This window comes from Dermacentor andersoni, chromosome 5 (assembly GCF_023375885.2).
Source record: "Dermacentor andersoni chromosome 5, qqDerAnde1_hic_scaffold, whole genome shotgun sequence".
In the NCBI taxonomy this organism is placed as follows: domain Eukaryota; kingdom Metazoa; phylum Arthropoda; class Arachnida; order Ixodida; family Ixodidae; genus Dermacentor; species Dermacentor andersoni.
In genome coordinates this window covers 111969591-111993403 of record NC_092818.1, presented here as the reverse complement: position 1 = coordinate 111993403, position 23813 = coordinate 111969591, and the positions used below count along the sequence as shown (strand labels likewise).

Below are 23813 nucleotides of genomic sequence, written 5' to 3'. Positions count from 1 at the left end.
AGTGACCCTCCAGCCATTTTTGACACACTTTCAGACAGATAAGATAGTTATGTTTTTGGCAAAGGACCTTGGAAAATATTGTCAGAAAACTACTAACAAAGTTTCTCAAGTCCTCTGTTCTCTGTTCATCAATTGGAATCACTGGCCTCCTGAAGATTGACTTTGAAGATTTAACAACCATGTTCTACTTCAGAAGATAGATTTTGTTCACATAGCCGAGCAGCTTCTTAAAGCCACAAAGTAAGTGTGAAAGCTGCATTTGCATTTCGCATGCAGTGCAAGCAGTTACCCCAGGTAAATGTCAGCGAATCCGTATGAGTGTCTGGAAGGCTTGAAGGAAGTTCTGGATCTAGTTGCATTACTCATTGCAGCAGATAGAATCCATAAGCATTCAAGGGATACTGTGCTTGCACAGTTCATTGAGCTGCTACAGGAGCGTAAACTTGAGTCGCAGCTATTTGAAAGGAGCTCGTATACACCTGACAAGTTTTTCTATGAACTTCTAAAGGTTGGCTCAGCATATGCTGAGCTTTGGAGGGTTGTAAAACTGCTGCTTGCACTTAGTCATGGCCAAGCAAGCATAGAGAGGATTCAGCGTGAATTGCCATGTTTTAGTAGAAAACATGGAAGAAGGGTCTCACATTTCACAGTGCATTATCTGTGATACTGTACACGTGGCAGGTGGCATTTTAAGTGTGCCCATCACAAAGGAATTGAGAGCATCTGTGGCTTCTACGAGGAACCAATAATTGTGCCTTTTTCGAAACACTGAGAAAGCAGGAGCGTGAAGATGCGAAACAGGAAGAAATGCTGCATTGATAAAGAGATTGAAACTCTCAGAAGGAAGAAAAAGAAACTACAAGCTGCTGTTGCAGAATTGACAGCTTCAGCAGACTCATATGCAGAAAAAGGTCAGGCAACCAGTGACCTGACTTGCATCATGACGTCAAACAGCCTAAGGAAGACTGCCAAGAGCAAGTAGCAGGAGATCTTGGACATTGACGTAAAAATTTAGGAGAAGCAACACGAGGCTACCTAAGGACTGAGTGAGTGTTTGTTACTTGGGTGATCTTCTTTAGTGAATGAAAGTTTGCATCTTGTAACACACTGCAAGTGGTCATCCGTGTAACTCTAACAGACAATGATGAAAAATGGTCGAAAATGGAAATATCGCTGGAGCCATCGTTTTGTCTGAAGACAAGTTCTCTTGTTGAAACGTTGGCTCCAGCGACATTCTCCTCTTTCAGCGAATGCTCATCATTTCAAGCCTCTGTCTACCCCTGAACATATGTCTTTACTTAGATTTCTAACAGACAGTGTGGTCCTTGAAAGTCCTTAAAAACCCTTGAATTCTTGTCATATACATCAGCATGAACCCTGTCTTGATACCCTCGATAATTCGGCATTCTGTTGGACATTATTTTTTTTCAGTCCCGTGAAATTCGAATTAACAAAGGTTTTACTGTAATGTATCATTTTTCGCACACTTTGTTAATGGCTGTTTTTGATTGGACAGGTAGCAAAGTAACTTGACCTGGAGGTTGAAGGAACTGCACACGCAATTGTTGAGTCTTGTGCGTGTGTTCCAATCTACCGTTAGCTGACCACAATAAAAATTCCAGTCTTGCATCTGTGCTTTAGAACTAGCCAAAATACTCTGCAATGCGAAGTTACTGTTATCTTGGGCTTTTTGCAACACATGACTGGTTGAATGTAGTGTGTGCACTCAACACTTTAATGTGAGTTTCTGCAACAGTGTTGTTTCATGGTATTGGTATGTTGCATTCTGGGGTGAAAGCTTGGTGGAGTTAGGGCAATTCCCAGTTTCACAATAATCTGGCACTGGAGTAGACCGGCTGGTGCAAGTTTATTACAACTATTGTAAGAATGCGCTGTGGGTATGATAGACACTGTAGCTGCATTTATACGGATATGGTAAAAGCGTATTGTATTAATTTATCGTATTGCGTGTACTTGTATGCCACCAGTTACATGATTTCTGCATTTTCGTGTCCACCAAGCTAATGCCAGCTAGTGTCTTATTTGAAAGTTAGCAATCTCACATCCGATAAGCTTGCTTTTGCTGCCTCATTGTAAATTGCACTGAAAGCACCTTTAGAGTGTTGGCCACATTCTGTCTGGTTCTTCATTTGTCCACGGATAAATTTACGTGACATTTATTTTGCAGAAACACACCGTGTTGTATCAGGATATTGAAATATTAAATATCAGGATATTAAACATGCTCGCTTCTGCATGTTAGCTTCTCTACTTAGTAAATAGTCTTTATGTACAGTAAATCTTTTGTTACATTTCACCCACTAGTTCTCCATGACATGTGACCACTAACAATATTTTTATTGCTGTAATACTATAGTCAAGATTAAGACATGGGAGCAGGGCAGTGCATGTGATCTGCAGGACAGATAACCTAAACCATTTGTTTGAGTGAGCAACAGAATGAGTACTAAGGAAATGGAAATACAGTTGAGGTTGGCAGATGATTAGATGGAATGACAAGATGGGAAAATTCACAGGCGTAGGTTGGACTTGGCTGATGCAGGACAGGGGCAGTGGGAGATCTGAGAGAGAGGCCTTTGTTCTGCAGTGGGCTTAAGAGGAGTACTGACACAAAATTTGTCTTTTCTTTTATCTAATGGGTAGCTGCCATCCCATTAATTACACTATGGAGTCTAAATTCCTCGAGAGTGAAAAAATAATTAGTATGTTACCTTAATTTTAATGGGACCAGCAGAAAACACGCCACGTGCAGCGTAGCTTTGGATGTGAAGCAGGAGTCTATTTGCATCAGTGAAGCCTAATGTGGCGGTCTTGTGGTACCACAAATTAGAGCACTGCACAGGCTTAGGCTTACCCGAAAGCCTGGACACGGCTTGCATGCTCGGCTTGGGCCTGGGCTTCAGCCAGGCCCGTAATGGCCCAGTTAGGGTATTTATAACATGAGAAGACTGTCTATTATAAAAATTATTGTCCTTGCAGAATTTTTGTTGAGTCGCACCTGCCTGTAGGCGTGTTAGAAAGCAGGGCGGGCGGGCCACAGCACAGCAGCAGTACACTCATCGATTAGTGCATGTTAGCGGCGTCCCTCTGTCTCTGTCAAAACAATGCCAGTGGCCACCAGCAGCCACCTATGCCTCTTTTCTTTTTTTTCGTCTTCGTGACACTGGGAGACTCTGGTCAGTGAAGTTCTCACATTGTTAAAACATCGAATTCCTTGAGAGAGCTTCACACTATGACAAGCTACAGATGATACGACTTTTGAATGCAGGTGGCACAATGAGTTTGACAGCGGCTTAGCCTTGTCAACAAGGGGGGCCCATTACCTGGGTGGGGACTGGTGGTGAAGGACGAATTTCAAAAGTGGCAAGACGTGGCAGTCAAAACTAGATGACGAGTTAAACAGATATTGCATTTTGATGACATTGAAGAGAAGGGACACTTGCTTGAATAGTGAAAGGCTTGCTGAAAAAAAAAAGATTTCCTAAACCTTTCAAATTCAAATTCCTTATTTATCCATCAAAACACAATAAAAGTGTGTCCAGTACTGTTTGGACCCGTAGCCGTAGGCTAGTTATGGGTCCAAGAAATGAAATTCTATAATGCAGACATCGTCACATGCACAATAAAAACTTTGAAAAGTGGAGAGGGGGATATATACATAATACAAATGACAAAAAGTATAACAAGAAACAGTCGCTTCAAGTCAAAAACATTGTGCATGTTATATTACAATAATATATGGGATGCAAACAGCAGATAGTTGTCTTTTAACATGTTTAATGCATGCGCTGAAATAATTTTTTAGCTGTAAGTGCAAAATTTTGAGCGTATGTTATTTCTTGTAGAAGAGTGTTCCATATTTGAACACCAATGAAAGAGAGCCGTCGTTCTCCATAAACGTTGTGCGTGGGAGGTAAAGTTGCCTAATAATACATTTCTGGTCGTACGTGATGATGTATGGAAGAGGGACATATGGAAGGGGTGGTTGTTTCTTACGATACTGTTTACGACAGTTGCTGGTTTTAGGAGGCGTAGTGAATCGAAGGGTAATATCCGTAGATCGTGGAATAATGGGTTGCTGGGGTGATCGTGCTTAGATTGCGTTATGATTCGTAATGATTGTTTCTGCAATTTTCCAATTGGATGGAGATAACTATTGTAGGTCCATCCCCATGATTCCAGACAGTATGAGAGATGACTGTGGATAAAGGAGAAATATAAAATATGTAACGCCTTCACCTTCGCCCAACTTCTAATACCTTCGCCCCAACTGCTAATAAATGGTTTTGCCAGTGCAGGTGTCTACCAAAGATTATGCCAAGATATTTAAAACACAGAGTATATTCTAGTAGAGAGTTGTCAATACTAATGTTTACAGAGTTGGCATCTACTTGTTTTCTGCGGGAGTGAAATATAGTATATTTTGTTTTCTTGAAATTTACAGTAAGCTTGCTGGTTGAAAACCATTTAGAGACGTTTGCCAAATCTACGTTTGCTTTGGCCTGTATTTCCTCGAATGTATTGCCTGTAATTATTATAGCAGTGTCGTTTGCATACATCACCATTTCTCTGAATATTAAGACACGTGGGAGGTCGGAAACGTATATAGAAAAAAGCATGGGTCCCAAAACAGACCCTTGGGGCACGCCTGCATGAATACGGGGTGGCGACGATGAGACATTATTTATGACAACTATCTGATGACGTTCATTGACGTAACTAGAAAACAAATTGAAAATCCGTTCCCGAAAACCGTAGTGCTTTAGCTTGTACAAAAGGATGGAACGGTCAACCGTATCGAAAGCCTTTTTTAAATTGAGAAAGACTACAGCTGCAAGTTTGTTGTCATTTAAAGCACAGCTTATAATGTGGGCTGAAGACTGTACCACTGATGGGGTTGAATCGTTTGGCCGAAAACCTAGGGAAATAAATTTTGCTGCAGTTGGTTACATTTTTCAAGAGCAGAACAACTGCTTAAAACAGTCATTGGACAGTCATTTGTCTCTGCAAACAAAATATTTAGACTTTAGGTAGCACTGAATGATTTGTTGTCTTGCATGACCTTACCTGTTACCATTTTAATAAAAATACAAAAAAATTAAACATATTCACACTCTTTAAAGCAATGAAGTAATTCAGTAATGTAGCAGTAATAAATGGTAATAAAAGGTATATGGTGTGCTAAGATTATGCAACCTACTACTGGTTTTCAGCTAATTTCTTAATTTTTTATTAAAGCGAGTTAGTGTGCCATAGTTCGTGGCATTAATCGAACATAATAGATTGCAAACTTTCAGGTGTTCTTATTAAGTAAGTGCTTGAAACCAATGTGAATTCTGCAAAATCCTACAACGTTGATGAAGGGGATGTGGAAAATGAAACAAGGCAGAAAAATTTTATCTTTCAATGCATTTTTATTTTAAATGAAGCTTTAGCATGTTAAATGGCCTAGTCCTTACATTGATTGCCCGGCATTTGTTCTTTGTAGCACTGCATGGGTTTGCTGAGAATTAGCCTGAATGAAGGAGTATGACACCCTAACCTGATGAGAGGGGGAGGGGGCGGGACTAGGTTGTCTACATTGTACGTGCACTGTTCTTTACACGCTGCATTTAAAGTAAACAAAGCCAAAATTTGTTGCACTTACGAAACTTGGATAATTGTATTGCTAACTACAAAATTGAAGGCATAAAATGAAGCCATATAAAACAGTGTGAATTTCTTGTCGCAGGTGACAATATAGTCGCACATGAGTGTTATCCCTTTGTGTCACTTGTTTATAACTAATGGAGCTAGAAGTTTCTAGCAGCAGTGTAGTGTAAAGTTAAATTTGCATTCCTGCCAATATATTCGCCCGAATTCTAACATTGTACGTAGCAATAGTTCTTCAATATTCAATACCGGAATAAAGTGCCTAGCTGTGTCTACAAAAGGTATAGCCACCTATGCCTTTGCTATGTATCGCCACACAACTACTATTCGACAAGTGCAGTACTGACGTTCAGGCCTGGCCCAGTAACGCACGAGCATAACAAACAGCTCCTAGGTTTATTTTCCTTCTTTGTCTGACTTGTTCATTTGTCAGCAAGATATCCAGTGAAACACCTTACACAGTCAAATTTGTGCCTAGCAATGAACTTTGTGTAGCTGGCATCTTCACAAAAACTGAGAACTGGACCATACATCATTTAGGCTACTGGGCCAGGCTGGGCCTAAATCTTTTGGGCCCGTATCAGTTTGTAGTGGGGCAGGCTGGCAGCGCATGGCACTTTTAGGCTTCAGCAGCATTTAGCGACACTTCAGCTGGGCTGGCGGGAGAGCACTTTATGTGTAATGCCATGTGACCACCACCGCCAGTTTCGGTTACGTGAATATTCTCCTGCTTCACGTCTAAAGCTTTGCTGCTTTTGGCGTACCTTTCGAAATGGTTGCATGAAAAATGGTGCAATATATTCTCGAGGAACTGAGGCTACGTGCCGTAATTGTAGAGTCGACAGCTATTCAAGAAAACAAGAAAAGTGGGGCACAAGATTTTTGTGTCAGTACTCTGTTAATTTGGCGGGTATTTTTATAAGATTCTGAGTCAAGTGTCTTTTGCTATGCTAAAATTGTGCTAGTAAAAATAAGGTATATTCTAGCAAACCTCTGAAGACATTTATAACCCAAGGTGAGAGGTGTCTAGCACTTTATTGTAGATTCAAGTGTAGAAAGAGATTAGCCAAAGTCTCAAGCACTATGAGCAACCAGATCCTTCGAGTCCCAGATGTCACCTGCGCACTCATGCCATGCCGAATGTAAGGTTTGCAATGAGAGGTGCAACTGTCTTGCCTTCAATTGTCATGTCACACCTTGCTACAGCGGGATTACTCTCCTGTGTGAGCTTTGTGACAGTTGTACCTGTGCATCAACCTGGGCCTACTTTCCCCGATTTTTGGTCATGGATCCACCCGTCTTCAAAGGCGGGAAAGAGCCCGAAATGGCCTATAGCTGTGGCACTGTATTTAGAATAAAGGACATTGTTTAGTGCACATGTTAGTGCATTTATTGTACCTTGCATGCAATGCAGGCCACGTTTGGGAGCTGGAAGCCTCTCGCAGCTGGGTCACAACCACAGCCCATCATCAGTGCATCACCCCTTGGGCGGTCAGTCCCATGCAACTCAGGTGAGGCTTCTGTGTCTGCAGAATAAAAATAAGTTAAAGAACATTTAGCCAAGACATGAATGCCAGGTTACTAATATTTTTGAAGAGTACACTGCCACATGTATATTGTTTTACTTTTTGTCGGTTTTCCACTGAAGTTTCACTGTTGTGATGAAGTTGTGTTAATTTTATGCCAAAGATCTGAAGAAGTTGTGTTAATCTTATGCCAAATATCTGTCTAAAATCGATGGTACGCTTGTATGCGTGAAAAGAGCATATGGCGACAATTATTTCTCTGTAAATATGCTGTCAGAAAGCTAATGGATGAAAGTAGCCCACTGTTGGAAGAAGTGAAGTTGCATTTGATATTAGACGGTGCACACTCTCGAGCATGTGCTGATGTTTGGGGCATCGTTAAAGTAGCTTAGATGTCGTAGATTAAAATTATACAACCTGCTGTCATTTAAAAATTACGTAGCCGAGTAAACCAAAGCACACATTTTGCATTGTTCGATTTCAAAAGTGCGAGAGGCACTGGAGGTCAGTTTCTGTGATACCTACTGTCAAACTTTACTTTTTTTTTAGACTCCCCAATGTGGCCAAAATTGCCAAATCTGGCCAAAAGGTAGAGAGCAGTCTTCATACGGTGCGTGCTGTAGCTTGTAGAATAGGTATGACTGCAATGTTAGACAATGTGTCAAAAAGCTGGTCGAAAAGTTTACTTTCTGGGAATTCGGACAGGACTATTTTATCTAGGTTCAGAAGTGTTTCCTTAAAGCTTTCTCAGCAGCATTAAATTTCTTCTGCTGGTGTGCTTCTCCCTTCTACTTCTTCTGGCTGACCCCCCTCCCCATGTCCCTGTTTGATTGCCTACATTTAAATTTCTGATAAAGTACCTTTCTGAAGGGTCCTGTGCAAAGTGGTTCAAAGGCAAGCTAGATATTCTGGCAAATTTTTTGTCTGGTAAAGGAGATTTTAGGGACAGTGATTTAATTTTGCATGGAATTATGGCAAGAGCAGCGCATGTGAAGTGAAGGAAGATGAAGTGACATGTTTGAAGCTGGCAGCAGCTGATTGGTGGTGCCTGTTGAGCAGTGGCACATGTAGAAGAAGAAGTGACACTTGCTCAGCTGGCAGCCCCTTCTGGTTGGTTGACTTTCTGAGTTAGGCCTTGCGTAGAAGATGAAGTGAAGTGACATAGCAGCCTGCAGTTCCTTGGCAAGAGGCCAGAAAGTTAGGCTTTGTTCCTGAATGGTGAATGGCACTGCTGCCCTAACAGCTTTGGTCCCTTCATCTGAAGTGAACAAGCATGGTTCAGGACAGATCTTTCGAGGCAAATATATGTCTATATTTTTTTCTATTCGTTTCTAGTACTGTTTTGTGGACATGGGTGCCCTTGTGATGTGCTGATTTGCCATTTGCAGAAGTGCGCGCATCCACTTTTAAAAGAGATTTGTGTGCTTTAGCCCTAGTTCCCTGGCACCATGTGGGAAGCGTCTGCATGGTGAATTGTGGCTGTGGCCACTCCCTGACACACACTTTGACCCTGCAGGCGCACACACCTCAGCTGCACGGGCAGCAGCAGTTCCAGAGGTTGAAAGTGGAAGATGCCCTGTCATACCTTGACCAAGTGAAGTTGAGGTTTGGCAACCAGCCTCAAGTATACAATGATTTCCTGGACATCATGAAAGAATTCAAGTCGCAAAGGCAAGTTTGACTTGGCATTATTTTATGCCTGAATATTTTGCATGCTTATCTATGCATTAGTGAGAGAGGGTGCCCTGAATATTTCCTTTAAGGGACACTAAAGAGAAAAGCGATTTGCCTTGTATTAGTAGATTAGCCTTTTGCAATATCCTGTGTCGGCACATCCGTGGTTTCTAACCGCAGGTGGAAATTGTGGTATCACGACCCAGGTTTGCCTGTAGCATCAGGTCAGGGCTGGAACCCGGCTCTGCACCTCAGAGAGCTTTTGCAATATCAAAAATCCCCCACTTTGAAAATGTGTGGCAAGCCAGAAAAGGTGCAATAGCGAAAGACTAGTGGTGCTGCCACCTTGAAGCTCCCACACTAGCTCACCGTGGTGTCATGGGTTTTGACAGTGCCTGTTAGGGCCTGGGTCATTCCTTACCAGTAAAAATTCTAATACATTGTGTTCTGAAGGAGCCAAGGACTGAACATGGCAAGTTGCTGGAAATTTTATACTGAGGAATCGCGATCTGAATACAAAAGTATACTTTGAAATCCGTGATGCCACACTGGCTTACCGGTATTAAGGTTTTGTTGTGAAATTCAAATAACAGAACTTCGACCTTCATTCTCTCTTAATAACCAATTATTGCAAAATTAACGACAACAGAGTTTTCAAAACATGGTTTATCAGGCTAAACTGGTTTAATGTTCCTCTATAGTGTCCCTTTAAAGCAGAAGCAAAAGTAAAATGTTCAGGAGCAACTGTTAATAAACTTCATAAACCTTTCTGCTTGTCTGTGGCACAGATCATTGTTGCTGTGACTATATAGAGCCACGTCCCTGTGCACAGCATCCCTACAGCACATCAGTGAATCTTTAATGAACAGTGAACACCTTGATACAGCATTTATATTTAGTATTTAAAAAAATTTAAGTATTTTTTGCCTTCCACTGAAGCATTTTTTGAAATCTAAGATTGGCAGGCATACTTCTGTGTTTGGCATTAACTGACCTGCATTCTCTTGCTTTTGACAGCATTGACACCCCAGGTGTGATCCAACGGGTGTCGAACCTCTTCAAGGGTCATCCAGAGCTCATAGTTGGCTTCAACACCTTCCTGCCACCTGGCTACCGGATTGAGGTACAGGCTAATGAGCAGGTGAACGTGAGCATGCCGGGCTCCATGTCGACAACCCTGACGGCAGGGGGAGTCCCCGTGGGGCCCCCGCAGCCAGCAGCTCCACAGGCCCCGCCCGCAGCAACTCCTGCGGGCGGCGCTGCCACTGGCATCGTTGCACCGGCCTCAGCGGCGGCGTCGCCGCCCACGGGCATTAAGGCGAGTGGCCTGCCTCCAATGCTGTTCTCATGTGTGGCTCAGCTTTGTATGCTGTGGTGCATTGGGGAGGAACAAACTTTGTGGTAACATGCTAGTTGTGGGCATTGTCCACAGTACTATAGGTGTAGAAGGCACCAGGGAGGGCAGTCCGCGCTCTGCCCTCAGCATGTTGTCTGCCAAAGCACAGGGCTACGCGCAACTGAAAATTTTGTTCGTTCTTTTCTTGGTTGCACCTTTCGTATCTTTGTTATATTTTGTATAAAACAAAATACAGTAAGAACAAGTATATTGTAAAAAATTTACTTTTTTGGGGGATATTTTGTTCTTTCCTTTCTTGGTTGTATCTTTATCGTTGCTATATATTTCTTGAGAAATTCAAGCCTGATGTCCTGTAAATACTAAATTTATTATTATTTTCTTAAGTGTATTGAAATAATTACTATTGTGAAACTGTTTTATCTTTAGTAGATTATGTATTGTTTTTTGCTCTTGTTTTGTTGTCCTCCCAACTGCCTTGTAAAGGGTTCCTCAGCCCAGTCAAGCTGTCCATAACAGCTTTTAGCTGACGAACCACTCCAGAAACAGTTCTTTCTGGGAAATAAAATTATTTGGTTTGACTGAAAGTCCAGTCGTGCTTGTCAACAGATGCATGATTTATCCACTTCTTGTTTGTAGTCACAAACTTTGCACAGTGCTGATGAACTTGTAAGACACAGCAGATAAGTGTGAACAATATTTGGCTCGAGTGAGAGGAAATATATGAAAAAATTATCAGCGTGCTCAGGCCACTGGTTGCCTCGGCCTACATGGGAGTGTTTTCTTCATATGAATTGATGCTGAATCCTTGTGGTTTCGCCGCTGGTGTAGCACCCACGTGCAATGAATGGCAAAACTCAGCCCTGCCGTGGCATGTGTCTTTTTGGATTGGTGAATTCAAATGTGCAGTACTTGCTGTACAAAGCTGATTGGCAGTCAGTAATGTAATAGTGAGTCAATAATAATAAATATAGCACATAGCTATATTTCTCCTCTTGCTCAGCTCCCTGATGTGCAATCGTGCAGGCTGTAGAAAGAAAATTTATCCAGCAGATATTCATGTGGCACTTAGCTTACATAATGTGACGTTCAGGTCAAATGGTGGTTGGGGCTGTAGCAGTGTCTGCTACTGTTTCTGTTCAGCTGTCGAAATACGTCGAAGGCTCCCTTAAATTAACTCTGCTGTACTTCTTTGTGTGGGGAGCTGTAGAAACAATTGCAGCACACATGGCTGAAGTAGCACATGTATCTATAATCTTGAGACATAAGAAACTTGCAATTGTTATGTTCTTTATAGCTACAGGTGTCATTAGTTATATGCAAATGTTACTAGAAGAAAATGTGCCTGCATCAGCAGAAGCCAACCTGTGTGGTAAGTGAGTGGCATAGCTGCTGTTAAGGTTGATTGGGACTCTGTTAAGGTTGATCAAGACTTTGACCGTCATAAAGGTGGCTTTCATTATAGCTACAGCTGCCATTATTGTCTAATGCACCACATCACGAGTGCATTGCAGAAGAGGGATAATCTTACTGTCCAAAAAGACTTCTGGCTATATCCTATCTTTTATAGATGAATGTTCTAGTTGTATTTGCAGTCTGCTGTTAGTCTTTTTCTACTGCTGTGTGTGGACTTACCTTTTGGTGCCCCCTGCAGAGTGGCCACCTGCCGATCAGTGGGCCCCCTCCTAGTGGCCTGGGTGGAGGGCAGCCCCCTCACAGCAGCCCGCCCTCACATGCCCCCATGACCCCGCAGCCGCCTGCGGTGGCCGCCAGCGGGCAGACTGCCGCGGCCCCCGCCTCGCAGGCAAGCCAGCCAGTCGAGTTCAACCATGCCATCAACTATGTAAACAAAATTAAGGTGGGAGCACTCGTCAGTCGGAATGCCTCTTTAAGCACCCTCATTCATTGATGGCTTTGTTGTCACAACTGCAGAATTATCGTTGTTTGTTCAAGCCCCTTAAGCATCAGCATTTGCATGAAGAAAGCAAAGGCCTGAAAAGACAGCCACTTGAGAGGATCAGGGCAATTAGTAACTTGGATTAGAAAGCAAGCATCCTACCTTGACACTGTAGACAACATTAAAAGAACTTCAGTAAATAGGATATGGTTGATTGGCTTTCTCGTGGCAAAATGAGAAAGATGCTGCTCGAAGTTTTAACATCTGCATGATTTGTAGGGTTCAAAGTGCTGGAAATGCCCTTGGAATGAGAACTCTGCAGTGGTAGTGCCCTTTTCATTGCCTGCAGACTGCAGTCTGTGTTGAATGCACTTAAAATGGAATTCATAAGTCGGTCTCTATTGCCTTGCCCCATAAGGCCACCAGTGCATAGTCTTCAGCATCGTTAATTAGATCCCTAAAATTCCATTGAAATGTGCTATGTGTGGTATGCATGCAATTAGTTACTGTGGGCTAGAAATGTCAGACAAACCTTACTTTTTCCTTTCTCTTGTCCTTGGTTTTGAACAGAATCGTTTCCAAGGCCAGCCAGACATATACAAGCAGTTCCTGGAGATACTGCATACTTACCAGAAGGAGCAGCGAAACCTGAAAGAGGTCAGTTTTGTTCACACGGAAGCTTACTTGACCTGTACACATGGCATATTACATTTGCATTCTGATGATGATAATAGTGATAATAACGCTGATGTGTGCTACTGTTGAATGGGGAAGGCTGAGGTGAAGCTTATTGCTGCATTTCTTCTTTCAGGGTGTGCAGACCGGTGCCAAGCCATTAACAGAGTCAGAAGTGTATGCCCAAGTGGCCAAACTTTTCCAAAACCAAGAAGACTTGCTCCAAGAGTTCGGCCAGTTCCTGCCAGATGCAAATGGGGCCTCTACACACTCCCTGGTGAGTTGAATGTTTGCACGCCAGCAGGCAGTGCTAGAAAATGACTTTGCCCCTTCAGATTTGCCCTATCCACTGTGGTGGCTCAGTGGCTATGTCATTGTGCTGCGCACAAGTTCACAGGTTCGATCCCTGGCTGCTCTCGGCCGCACTCTTGACGAAGACAAAATGCAGAAATGCTTGTTCATCATGCTTTGGGGGCACATTTAAGAATCCCAAGTATTAGAAATTAGTCCACAGCTCTCTATTTCGGCGACCCTCATAATCCACTGAGCAACTTTGGAGCGTTTGACCCAGAACTAAATTTTTTGAATTCACTCAGTGTCCCGGTAGGCTTGCATTTAAACTGAATGCATTAGAAGTCTGAGTTACTGTATTTACTTGCATAATGATCGCACCCTTGAATTTTGTCGTCAAAATTAGATTCTTTTTCTTTCCTGCGTAATTATCGCACCCCGAACTTGCTGCAGCAATATATCGTGTGCGAAGTCTAACTAATGATGATTGCACTAGCCATCTGTCGAATGCTACGCCAATGACTCTTCAAGACGTACGAAACGGTCTGCGCGCACTAAACAGATTCTTAAGCAGATGCCCCATTTCGTTCCTTTCATCACTTTCTGCACTTCCATGAAAAAAAATATTCTATGAACAAACTTGCCTTGGCTTTTTTATTATTTGTAGGCTTTATAATGGTTGTGGTCAACAGCAAAAAAAAGAAAGGCGGCTTTCAATCCCTCTTGTCTACACTTGTGGGCACGCAACACATCGCGAGCGGCAACGATAGTAGCCACATTTACATTGATACGTTAGAAGTGTACCGTATTTATACGCTGATGCTTGTAGCACAGCTAAGACATTCGCCCGCTTTTAGTGGAAACGTGCTGTATTAGGATAGTAGTGAAGACAAATGCTGCAGTTTTCGCAGCATGCCCGCCTTGTGTTTTTATGTCACTGGCACCTAAGCGCGCCCACCTCTGCTTCTGTCCCCTCAGTGGATATGGCTACGTTATTGCCGAAATTTGCCGATATGAACGATATTATTCATGACTGATACCCAATAAACTGTTTCAATGAACGTAATGTACTCACGAGAAGAAAAAAACCGCGTTCGGCTTGCTGCACCGGCCGTCATTTTTGTTTTGGTGTCTCGCACTGTTACAGTGGCAGCTGCCTCTTTGCTGACCTGTTGTCATCCCGGAGCAAATGGGGGATGAAAAACATTTTTTCTTTTCGCGGAAAATTTAACCTGTGTAGTGATCACACCTCTGAATTTGCTTGAATTTTTTTGACAAAAAAGTGCAATCATTATGCAAGTAAATACGGTACTTGAAGTGTAATGAGAGATGTGTCTACCACTTGGGATGGGTATGCTGGTGAGTGCTGATAGTGCTGTATTTTAATGAAAAGATAATATTAGACGGTATCACGCACTTACAGTAGCACTTTACATTTTTATTGTGTGTCCTAAACTGTACTTTTAAAAAGCTTAGTATCACTGCAAAATTGGAAGGGTGGATGTATGTTGAACGAAAAGAGCCTTTCTCTGCAAGCAGATAGCGTGCTTGCCGTCTTAGGTAAGAGAGGATCAGGCAAAGGGTTTCCTTCATGTTGTGTTTAGTTTTGATGCATTAGTGCTGTCCTCTTGGGCTGTAAGGCATTACATATTTAATTTTTGTACTTTCAAATTTACAAGCTGTTGAAACAGTTGCACCAGTTTGATGATTATGTTTGCCAATTGGTCTTGACACCACGTTTTCTTTGTTGCAGTTGCAAAATACCCAGTTTAATTAACGACCTATAATGGCATCATGGCCGCCTTTCTTGAAATCGCTTACACACACTGAGGTGACAATTCTATGAAAAACTTAGATAATTCCTGAACCTAATATCAGATACAAGGATGTGCACAATGCCTTTCCAGCGTTTGCAAAGCATTGTGGTTTCTGTCACCCTTGTAAATTATGGGTTTTCACTTGTCATTGGGGCTCAGGTGTCGCACGGACTAGACTTTGGCTTCCAACCAGTGAAGGCAGTCAACAACGACCACACTGCTGCAGCAAAAAAGCCAAGCACAGGCCTCACCAAGCCAAGTCTTGTTTCCAGCTTGAGCACTTCACTCAAGCAAGCAGGCCCACCGCTGAAGAGGCCATTGTCGCACTTGTCAGGATCTGTTGCCAAGGTATGATGTTTGCAGAAATTAACAAATGAGTCTGTGATTAATTTGATGCATTTTTGCTAAAGCGCAAGTGATACCATATTTGAGTGGCTATAGCATGGTGAAATAATTAAAGTGAGCAATACCGTGCTCTGAACAACACTTTTTTTCTCCACGAAGTTGCTAGTTTTGAATTGTCAAACTACCCCATGTGGCAACTCAGCTTTGTGGGAAAGCCAGCTTCCGGAAACCATGGTTTCCTACGTAAACTACTACAGAACTTTAGTAGTATGGCATATGCTTTACCTAGCAATAGTTTGAGTTCCAATTGTAACATGTTTGCCCCTTTTCTCGGTCATCAAAAGTACCTCTCATTTAGCATCTTTATAAATAGAGTGCAGCATTCCAACCGATTTGTGAACATCCAAGTTTTACCCCCATATTCCACTCTTGAGAAAGTGGAATATGGAGGGTAAAACTTCATGTTTCGCACGCTTTTTCTGTGCCTTGAGTTGGGTCTGTGGCATTCATCCATTGGCATGTGCAGCCTGTTACAGTGGCACTCACGCGAGCCATGCATTGTGGTAGCAGATTACTCAGACCATTGTGTTATGCAGCAACATTTTAACAGAATCGTGATGAGCTGGTATCTGTTTGCATAAGGCTGTGCAAGCACACAATCGGATGCTGCACTAAGCCTTTGCACCTGAAGTCTTTAGGTACGCTACTAGATAAAGGCACTGTAGTAGCTGCTCTGGTTTGCAAGTTTGCCCTCTTTTGAGCAGTGTTGAACCAATCGGAACACACACTTTATCACATGCACCTATCTCCCCCTTCCCTTTGGTGTGCTTTGTATATCTATTTGTTTATGCACTAGGACACTAAAAACAACTTTTTTACAGTAGAGCTGTTAAGCTTTTCGTAGCTCCGTTTCGTGCTGACAGAAAACTCTGCCGAGCTCTGTGTCGCTGAGCCACGCAACCTCCTTGCATCACACACGTGCTTAGGGCTTAGTGTCTCCGCGACATGCGTGCGCTTCCCCTTCCCTCTCGCCAGCCGAGGAGAAGCAAGTGTTAGCTTAGCCGGGACGTCGCTGGTATGCTAGAAAGCTCTGAGGAGCCGGCATGCCGATAGACGACATGTCACCTCCCTCGTCTAGTGAACACGCGTGCGAAGCTACTATGAGGCGACCGAAGAAAGGCAAGGCTCCCGAGGAAGAAGCCGCCTCCAAGGAAGCTAGGCGCGCGGCTCAGTGGGGCTGCAATCGGTTAAGGAGAGCCGATCCTGCGTATCGCGCCGAGGCCGCCGCTGACAAATGGCGCCGCCGAGCCGAGGATCTCGAGTTTCGGGCCAGAGACAACGAACATTGCCGACTAAATGTTCAGAAGCAGGAACTAGCTCTGCTGTGACCCAGGCTTGCACCACTAGTGCAAACTGGCCACATTTTTTTTTGCAAAGCTAACTGGCAGCCTGGTGGTTCAGCGCACCACTTTTTTCAAACATATTTGTATTGGGGGATGGAATCGTGCAATGTTTTGAAAGTGGGATTTCGCATATAAATTTATATGCTTTATGAAGTTGGAAATTGAGAAGAAATGTAGAAAATTAAGGAGAAATGTGTCACATTTTTGCAAATCTGGTAAATTTATTTGTATGGTGTACAGTGCAAATTGAAAAGTGCACAAAAAGAAAATGAACTCATCTTGCGCATGATTATGCAACACTGTGGTGAGGCACTGCAGGTATAGCTGATTACTGAAAATGTTGTTAGGCTAAAAAATTTCGATCCAAGTTACATCACTTTAATGTGCATGTGCATCTCTATGCAAAGATATGATGACATTTGACTGCACTCATTTCACCCTCACAAAGCAGTTTATTGATCGTATACTTTTTTTTTTTTCTCTCTCTCAGAAACAAAAGATGACCAGTCTTAAGGATGTAAGCCTTGCTGAGGCTGGCAAGCATGGCACTCTCAATGAGTTTGCCTTCTTTGACAAGGTATGGCTGCATTCATTGCATCTGTGGTGCTTTGTCATTTCGTAGTCGTGTAACTGTGAGTGTGGTTCATGAAAGTCATGGCAGGTCTGCGCTGCTGTTTTTCAAGATGTGTAACTTTCTTTTCAACAGGTTCGCCGCGCTCTGCGTGGACAGGAGGTCTACGAAAATTTCCTTCGTTGTTTGATCCTTTACAACCAGGAAATTGTGTCCCGGTCAGAGTTGGTCCACCTCGTGACTCCATTTCTGGGGTACGTCTTACAGCCTGTTAGAAGTGTGCAAAAGTATGTAGCTGTAACTGCGGCACTGTGTTGAACGACGGTGTGGCTTGACAGCAATATGTTCTGCATTATAGTAAAGCTTTCACTTCAACGCAAAGCTCATTGCGACTGTGCCGCAGGGCAAAAATTGTTTATAATTTACACGATAGCTGTAATCTTTTAATACAATGGAGCCTCATTATAATGAAACAGAATGTAATCAACTTGAATAGTGGATGTAATGAGGTGAAACTCTCCTTGAAATCCTCATAAGAGATTCATATTGCTGTACCAATGACATAACAAAGAATGTAACAAGTAATTATGGCTCCTCCTTCAACTTCGTTATAATGAGGTTTTACTTCAGTTCTGTATGCAGAATATATATGAAAATATTGTTGCTTAGCATTTTGCTCTCTGATGTTATGAAGTGTTAGGGATAGGATTGGGCAAATATTTGATATTTTCAAACATTCAGTCGAATATTATGCTATTTGGTATTCACTTCGGATAGAATTCTCGAAGCATTCAAAACGAACTAATATAAATTTGCAAACATTTGCAATCATCGGTTTCGTGAGCAAGTCACAATGTCATTGACACAGGTCATAGCCCAGACAAGCCAAAAATGAATTTGTTTACAGCCGCCAACCATGCCGCTACGAATTTTTCGAATTCTGACATCCATCTGTGAACATGTACGCCGTGTCATCATCTGCTCCATAAACCTGTGTATAAGGTTGATCCAAGATTCGGATGCCGTATTGCTTGATTTTTCTGACAATCGCAACAATAAGCAAAGGCCTCTAAAGAAACAACGTTGAGCTTGCATTTTTGCCGGAAGATACAGTTGAACCCACCTATAACAATATTCAAGTGCCACAAAAATGTCATTGTTATAATCGGGTTGCATGTAAAAAGTCTAAATATTGGGATGGCAGAGCTGATGTCAGAAAACAGTAATGGCGGGGAGGCCGGTGCCCCTCCCCACTACCTTTTTCCATCCAGCTGCCGATTGTGATAACTTGTTTAACTGCTTCCTGAGCGCTCCGATCGCGTGTAACAAGCTATGTTGTTATAGAATGCACTGCTGTAACAACTGCAAAGGGGGGGTCACGGGCGGCAAGCGATATGCGAGCTCCGCCGAGGCGTAGCATTGGTGGCACTAAGGAGGCCTTTAAAAAATGCGAGAAGGTTGCTGCGGCAGCCTGTCAGTTTGAGAAATCCAGAAGAAATGTCGAGGCGAGATGGCCACAAGCATCTCGCCATGTACTTCTCACTGGCTTGCCTACATCCTTCTTCAAGACATCAAAAGGTGCTCCACGTACTGCAGTGGAAGTTTCCCCATGAAAACGAAGCTCCTGAGGGACTGAATCATCTGGCGAACCTCCTGTGAGGTCAACATTGAGGCAGCTTGCCCTACCGTGTTGTCGCTGCCGTCACTATCCAATGCAAGCACATTCGTGACAATCGCCTTGTCGGTTAGAAGCACTTAGTTTCCAAATCTATAGCACTGCGCTTTTTTTTTTACTGACAACGTCGCGCATTGCCCATGATCAGCGGGCGGATCAGCTTCCGTCTCGCCGGCGAGTCAAACATGGCTGAGTAACCACGTGGCCAGGAATGATTTCGACGCAACCAACAGACAAATGCGAGCGATTAACCCTTTGAAGGTCGAATTATTTTGAAAAAAACTTTCCCAGGTGGTCAAATTATTCCGGATCTTGAATGTACAAAACGTATAAAGTCAGGAATAAATAGTAAAAAAAAATTAGGAACAGTATTTTGGTGTCGGCATCACTCAGAACTGCAAAATGTTCAATAGTATTTCAGAGTGTGGTACTCCTTGAAACACGGGTCTACGCACAGCGCCTTATCACAGTCTGCACACCTAAAATGCGTGTCTGTTCTCCTCTTGGAGCGATGAGTTGTGTTGGCGCACACATGATATCTTCCCTGCGTGCGGCTGCTTTGGGCAGAGGTCTGAGGCACCCTCTCGCATAAGCGCGTTGCCACAGGGAGCGAGAATACCTCGTGAGCAGTGGTGATAAACAAACTAAGAGCAGTGCCAATCAAGATAGAAATCAACTTCCGCCGCGCCTGCAAAAGCGTGCCGACAAAGAGAATAATCTCGTTTCACACGTCTCCGTTGCGATCACGCGACGGAACCGAAACCGCAAAAGCGCGTTGCTGCTAAGAGCGAGAATACCTCGCGAGCAGTGGTGATAAACAAGCTAAGAGCACTGTTTCGCGCGCCTCCGTTGCGATCACGCGGCAAAACCGAAACCGCAAAAGGGGTGTTGCCGCACTCTGCGCGACGCACTGAAGCTAGAAATCAGTTCTGTTTATCTCTCCAAGAAGGTAACACAAATTTCAAACGCTTCTTGTAAGTCCTAAGAGATGGCAGCACCTCCCAGTGAGCGTGCATCATCATTATGGCGCGAAATTTCAAACGTAGGGTCGAAACCATACCCGTATGGCAAAGACCTTGCGGGACAGAAAACTGCCACTGTACATGTACGGCAAAAACCCTCAAAGGGTTAAGCTGTTTGCACGACTGCGCTGAATGAGGAGCCAGCAAGCAATCTAAGAGCAGCGCAGTTATCGCGGTCCATTTGTGTTTTGGAGGGCATCGCGGCATAGAGTTATGGGCGCAGCCCACTCATGTTGGGAGGGGTGGAAGGGCGATGGGAGAGAAGCACGGGGAGAAGCTATGGCGGCTGTTAGGGCAGTGGGCCATCGTGCAGCGGCTCAAATTTCTGGTTTTCTTTTTTCTTTTCAAGGATTTTGCATTTCACTACTTTTCGGCACGGACACCCAGCAGCCAGATTTCATCATTATAAGCGAAAATGCAGCATCGGGACATTGTAGTTAAGCGGGTTATTTCACCATGGAAAACATACAATAGTTGACGGTACAGCAGCTTCTCATTGTTCTGACCGATTTATTAGTAAAGCCGGTATCATTATAAGTGGGTTCGACTGTATGGTAGTCAACTGCTACTGTCGTTCTTAGCCTAAAATGTAAAACCTTCGCAATTATGTCAACTTTTATTTTCCAACCCCTGGAATATTGTGCTTCTTGCCTTGTGTTAATGCAGTCTCATGTTGTCATTGCTCTATGTTCCATTTTAACTCGTGTTCTCTCTAAATATTGTGAGGTACCTACATGCTCTAGAAGGCCTGTAAGCTCAATATGATCTATGTCACTCGTGTAGTGTCGCAAAGGAATACCCCGAAACAGCGGAAGAGGTAGCGATTGCGCTAGCGCTTACCGCCCCCCTCTGTGAGGTAGTTTTTAGCGACTCACAATCCGCAGTTCACAGCTACGCGCAGGGCGCATTTCCTCCGAAGCTCTCCAGATTCTAAGGAAAGCTGGTCGACAGCACTTCGATAACACCGCGATCATGTGGTTTCCAGCGCACGTCGCCACCCCCACCGATGAGGGCCCCCCTAACTTGAACGAGGTAGCACACCGCTCTGCGCAAGAACTGACCCGCCGCGCAGAATCGGAGACCGCCTCTTCGAGTTCGGAACTCCTGGTTCAAAACATGCGAGAACGCCTGGTCAGGTACAATGACATCACCAAGCACTACCAGCTAGGCAGGCGGTTGCTGCCCCCACCTCACCTCATGCTGAAACGTCGCCAGGCAGTCATCTGGCGACAATTGCAAACACAAACATTCCCCAGTCCGGTGCGACTGCAGCACATTTTCCCCGCGCAATACCCGACTGCTCTTTGCAAATTATGTCAGGAAACTAGAGCGACGCTGTCACACATGTTGTGGGAGTGTCGTGTTACATCAGCTACAATGGCAGTAGCTCCGGAGGCTCTTGCGTTGAAGTGGGCCGCCGCTCTGCGCAGCTCCAACCTCAAGACACAAGAGTGGGCTGTCCAGCAAGCCCGAAAGGCGGCGACGAGGCAAGGCCACGAAGTCCCTGCATGGGAGACCTGAGCCCAGGTCGTCAAATTTGCCGGATTCAAAATAAAGTTGTTTCCATCCATCCTCAATGTGGTTATTATGTAAATAGGAAATTACAACTTAAATCACTTGTCACCACCTGCTTCAAATGGCTTTTGTAACCACTTTTTGAAACCTGTGATAAAAGTCTTACTTTTTAGGGTTTCACGATTTGTTTCATTATCTATCTAGTAATTTATTAATGGCTCAGTAGCAGTATTTTTTAACCAGGTTAGTTGGTTTGGCCGCGCGAGAAATTACCTTAGGGAGCTGTCTGAACATGCTTCTGCGCACCAGAAGTTAGTTCTTGAAGCAACTCGTCTTTTTAAGGAATAAGGTATTCAATTCTGCAGAGAACCTACTCCAAAACTCTACTCCAAAAAGCTGCATTTCTGTGACATTTTACAGGAAGTTTCCAGAGCTGTTCAAGTGGTTCAAAGACTTCATTGGGTACAAGGATCTTGGTGGACAGATAGAGCCCATTCCCAACAAAGTTGTCCAGCAAGAACGCATCTCAGGCGATCCATCCATGGAAATTGGTATGCTTTTGTTCAGCTGCATCAAATTTGCAGTGCATGTGTTCTCAGACCCTTGCTTTTGTTTCTCTTTAGATGAGTGACACGTACTACTTTGTCACTGTTACAGAAACTTGCATTTGTAGCCATAATTACTGGCCATGCTTATATATTTAATAACTTCCATACATTCACCAGTTTCTAGACTTCGGAGTTCATTGCTGTGGCTGGCAAACAACTCTTTTGAGGGTACATAGTTTTCTAGAGTCCAAAAAGCGCACCCATCTCTCTTTCTGTCCTCAATGTGGACATGGCTACATTATAATTATTTTCGCAAGCTTGCCGATACTAATGATATTATTCATTACTGATACGGAAGAAACTGTTTCAATGTGCATAATGTACTCATGAGAAGGAAAAAATAATCTCGTTCGGTGCGTTTGGCTTGCTCCGTTGGCCGGCATTTTTGTTTTTGTGTCTCGCACTGACAGTGGCAGCTGCCTGCTTGTTCACCCGTTGTCATCCCGCAGTGAATGCGGGATGAAAAAAGAAAATGTTTCTTTTCGTGGGATATTTAACCTGCGTAATGATCACACCCATGAATTTCCGTCAATTTCTTCGACAAAAAAGTGCGATCATTATGTGAGTAAATATGGTACGTTGCTATGCTGCAGCCAGAAAGTTTTCAGCACATTCACAAATAAGCTGAAGGAAAACTACAAGCGCTAGCTTCGAGAGAAAGTCAGGTCTTTTGGATCGCATTGACAATGCTGCTGCCGGAGCAAACGAGCTGGCTACGAGCTTCATAATTGCTAGTTTAGACTCTTTGAATCCGTTGCTGACATGTGTGAAGTGCAAGACCTGTTCTGGTAGCATTACAGCGCGAATAGCTTGTGGGAGATATGGGGTTCTCCTCCGTACTCTTGGGACAAAGGAACGACAACACATTAGTGCAAACAGTCACAAGGGCATTTACCGTATTTACTCGCATAATGATCGCACTCGCGTAATGATCGCACCCCTGAATTTTGTCGTCAAAATTCGATTTTATTTATTTCCCGCGTAATGATCGCACCCCGAACTCGCCGCAGCGATATGTCGTGTGCCAAGTCTAGCTAATAATGATTGCGCTTACCATCTGTTTAATGCTACGCGAACGACTATTCAAGACGAACCAGGCGGTCTGCACGCACCAAACACTCTTAAGTAGATGCCTCATTTCATTACTTTCATCACTTTCCGCACTTCCATGACAAAAAGAGGCACAACCAAACTTTCCTTTATTATGTGTAGGCTTTATAATGGTTGTGGTCAATAATAAAAAAGGCGCCTTTCGATTCTTCTCATCTGCACTCGTGGGCAAGCAACAAATCGCAAGCGGCAACGATAGTAGCCACGTTTACACTGATACGTTAAAAGTGTACTTTATTCATACGCCAACGCTTGTAACACAGCTAAAATATTCACCCACCCTTAGCGCAAACGTGCGGTATTAGGATAGTAGTGAAGACAGATGCCGCAGTTTCCGCAGCATGCCCGCCATGTGTTTCTATGTCACTGGCAGCTAAGCGCGCCCATCTGTTTCTGCCCCCTCAAAGTGGACATGGCTACGTTATTGCCGCAAACTTACCGATATTAACGATATTATTCATTACTGATACGGAAAAAACTGTTTCAATGCATGTAATGTACTCACGAGAAGAAAAAAAATATTGCGTTCGGCGCTTTCGGCTTGCTCAGCCGGCCGCCATTTTTGTTTTGGTGTCCCGCACCTGCATCCCGCAGCAAACGGGGGACGAAAAAAAATATTTTTTTTTCGCGGGAAATTTAACCCGCGTAATGATCGCA

At 43.6% G+C, this 23813-nt stretch overlaps 1 protein-coding gene across 2 annotated transcripts in view; it reads left to right on the top strand.

Annotated features, from left to right (window-relative positions):
• Positions 1-23813, top strand: part of Sin3A (SIN3 transcription regulator family member A) — a 72683-nt gene that overhangs the window by 10365 nt on the left and 38505 nt on the right. For both annotated transcript variants that reach the window (XM_055070936.2, XM_055070937.2), the window contains exons 3-12: positions 7088-7184; positions 8716-8870; positions 9891-10191; positions 11882-12085; positions 12695-12781; positions 12936-13076; positions 15067-15255; positions 17146-17232; positions 17362-17480; positions 21859-21989. In XM_055070936.2, the coding sequence (XP_054926911.1) occupies positions 7088-7184; positions 8716-8870; positions 9891-10191; positions 11882-12085; positions 12695-12781; positions 12936-13076; positions 15067-15255; positions 17146-17232; positions 17362-17480; positions 21859-21989 (1511 nt within the window). The remainder of the gene's footprint in view (positions 1-7087; positions 7185-8715; positions 8871-9890; positions 10192-11881; positions 12086-12694; positions 12782-12935; positions 13077-15066; positions 15256-17145; positions 17233-17361; positions 17481-21858; positions 21990-23813) is intronic.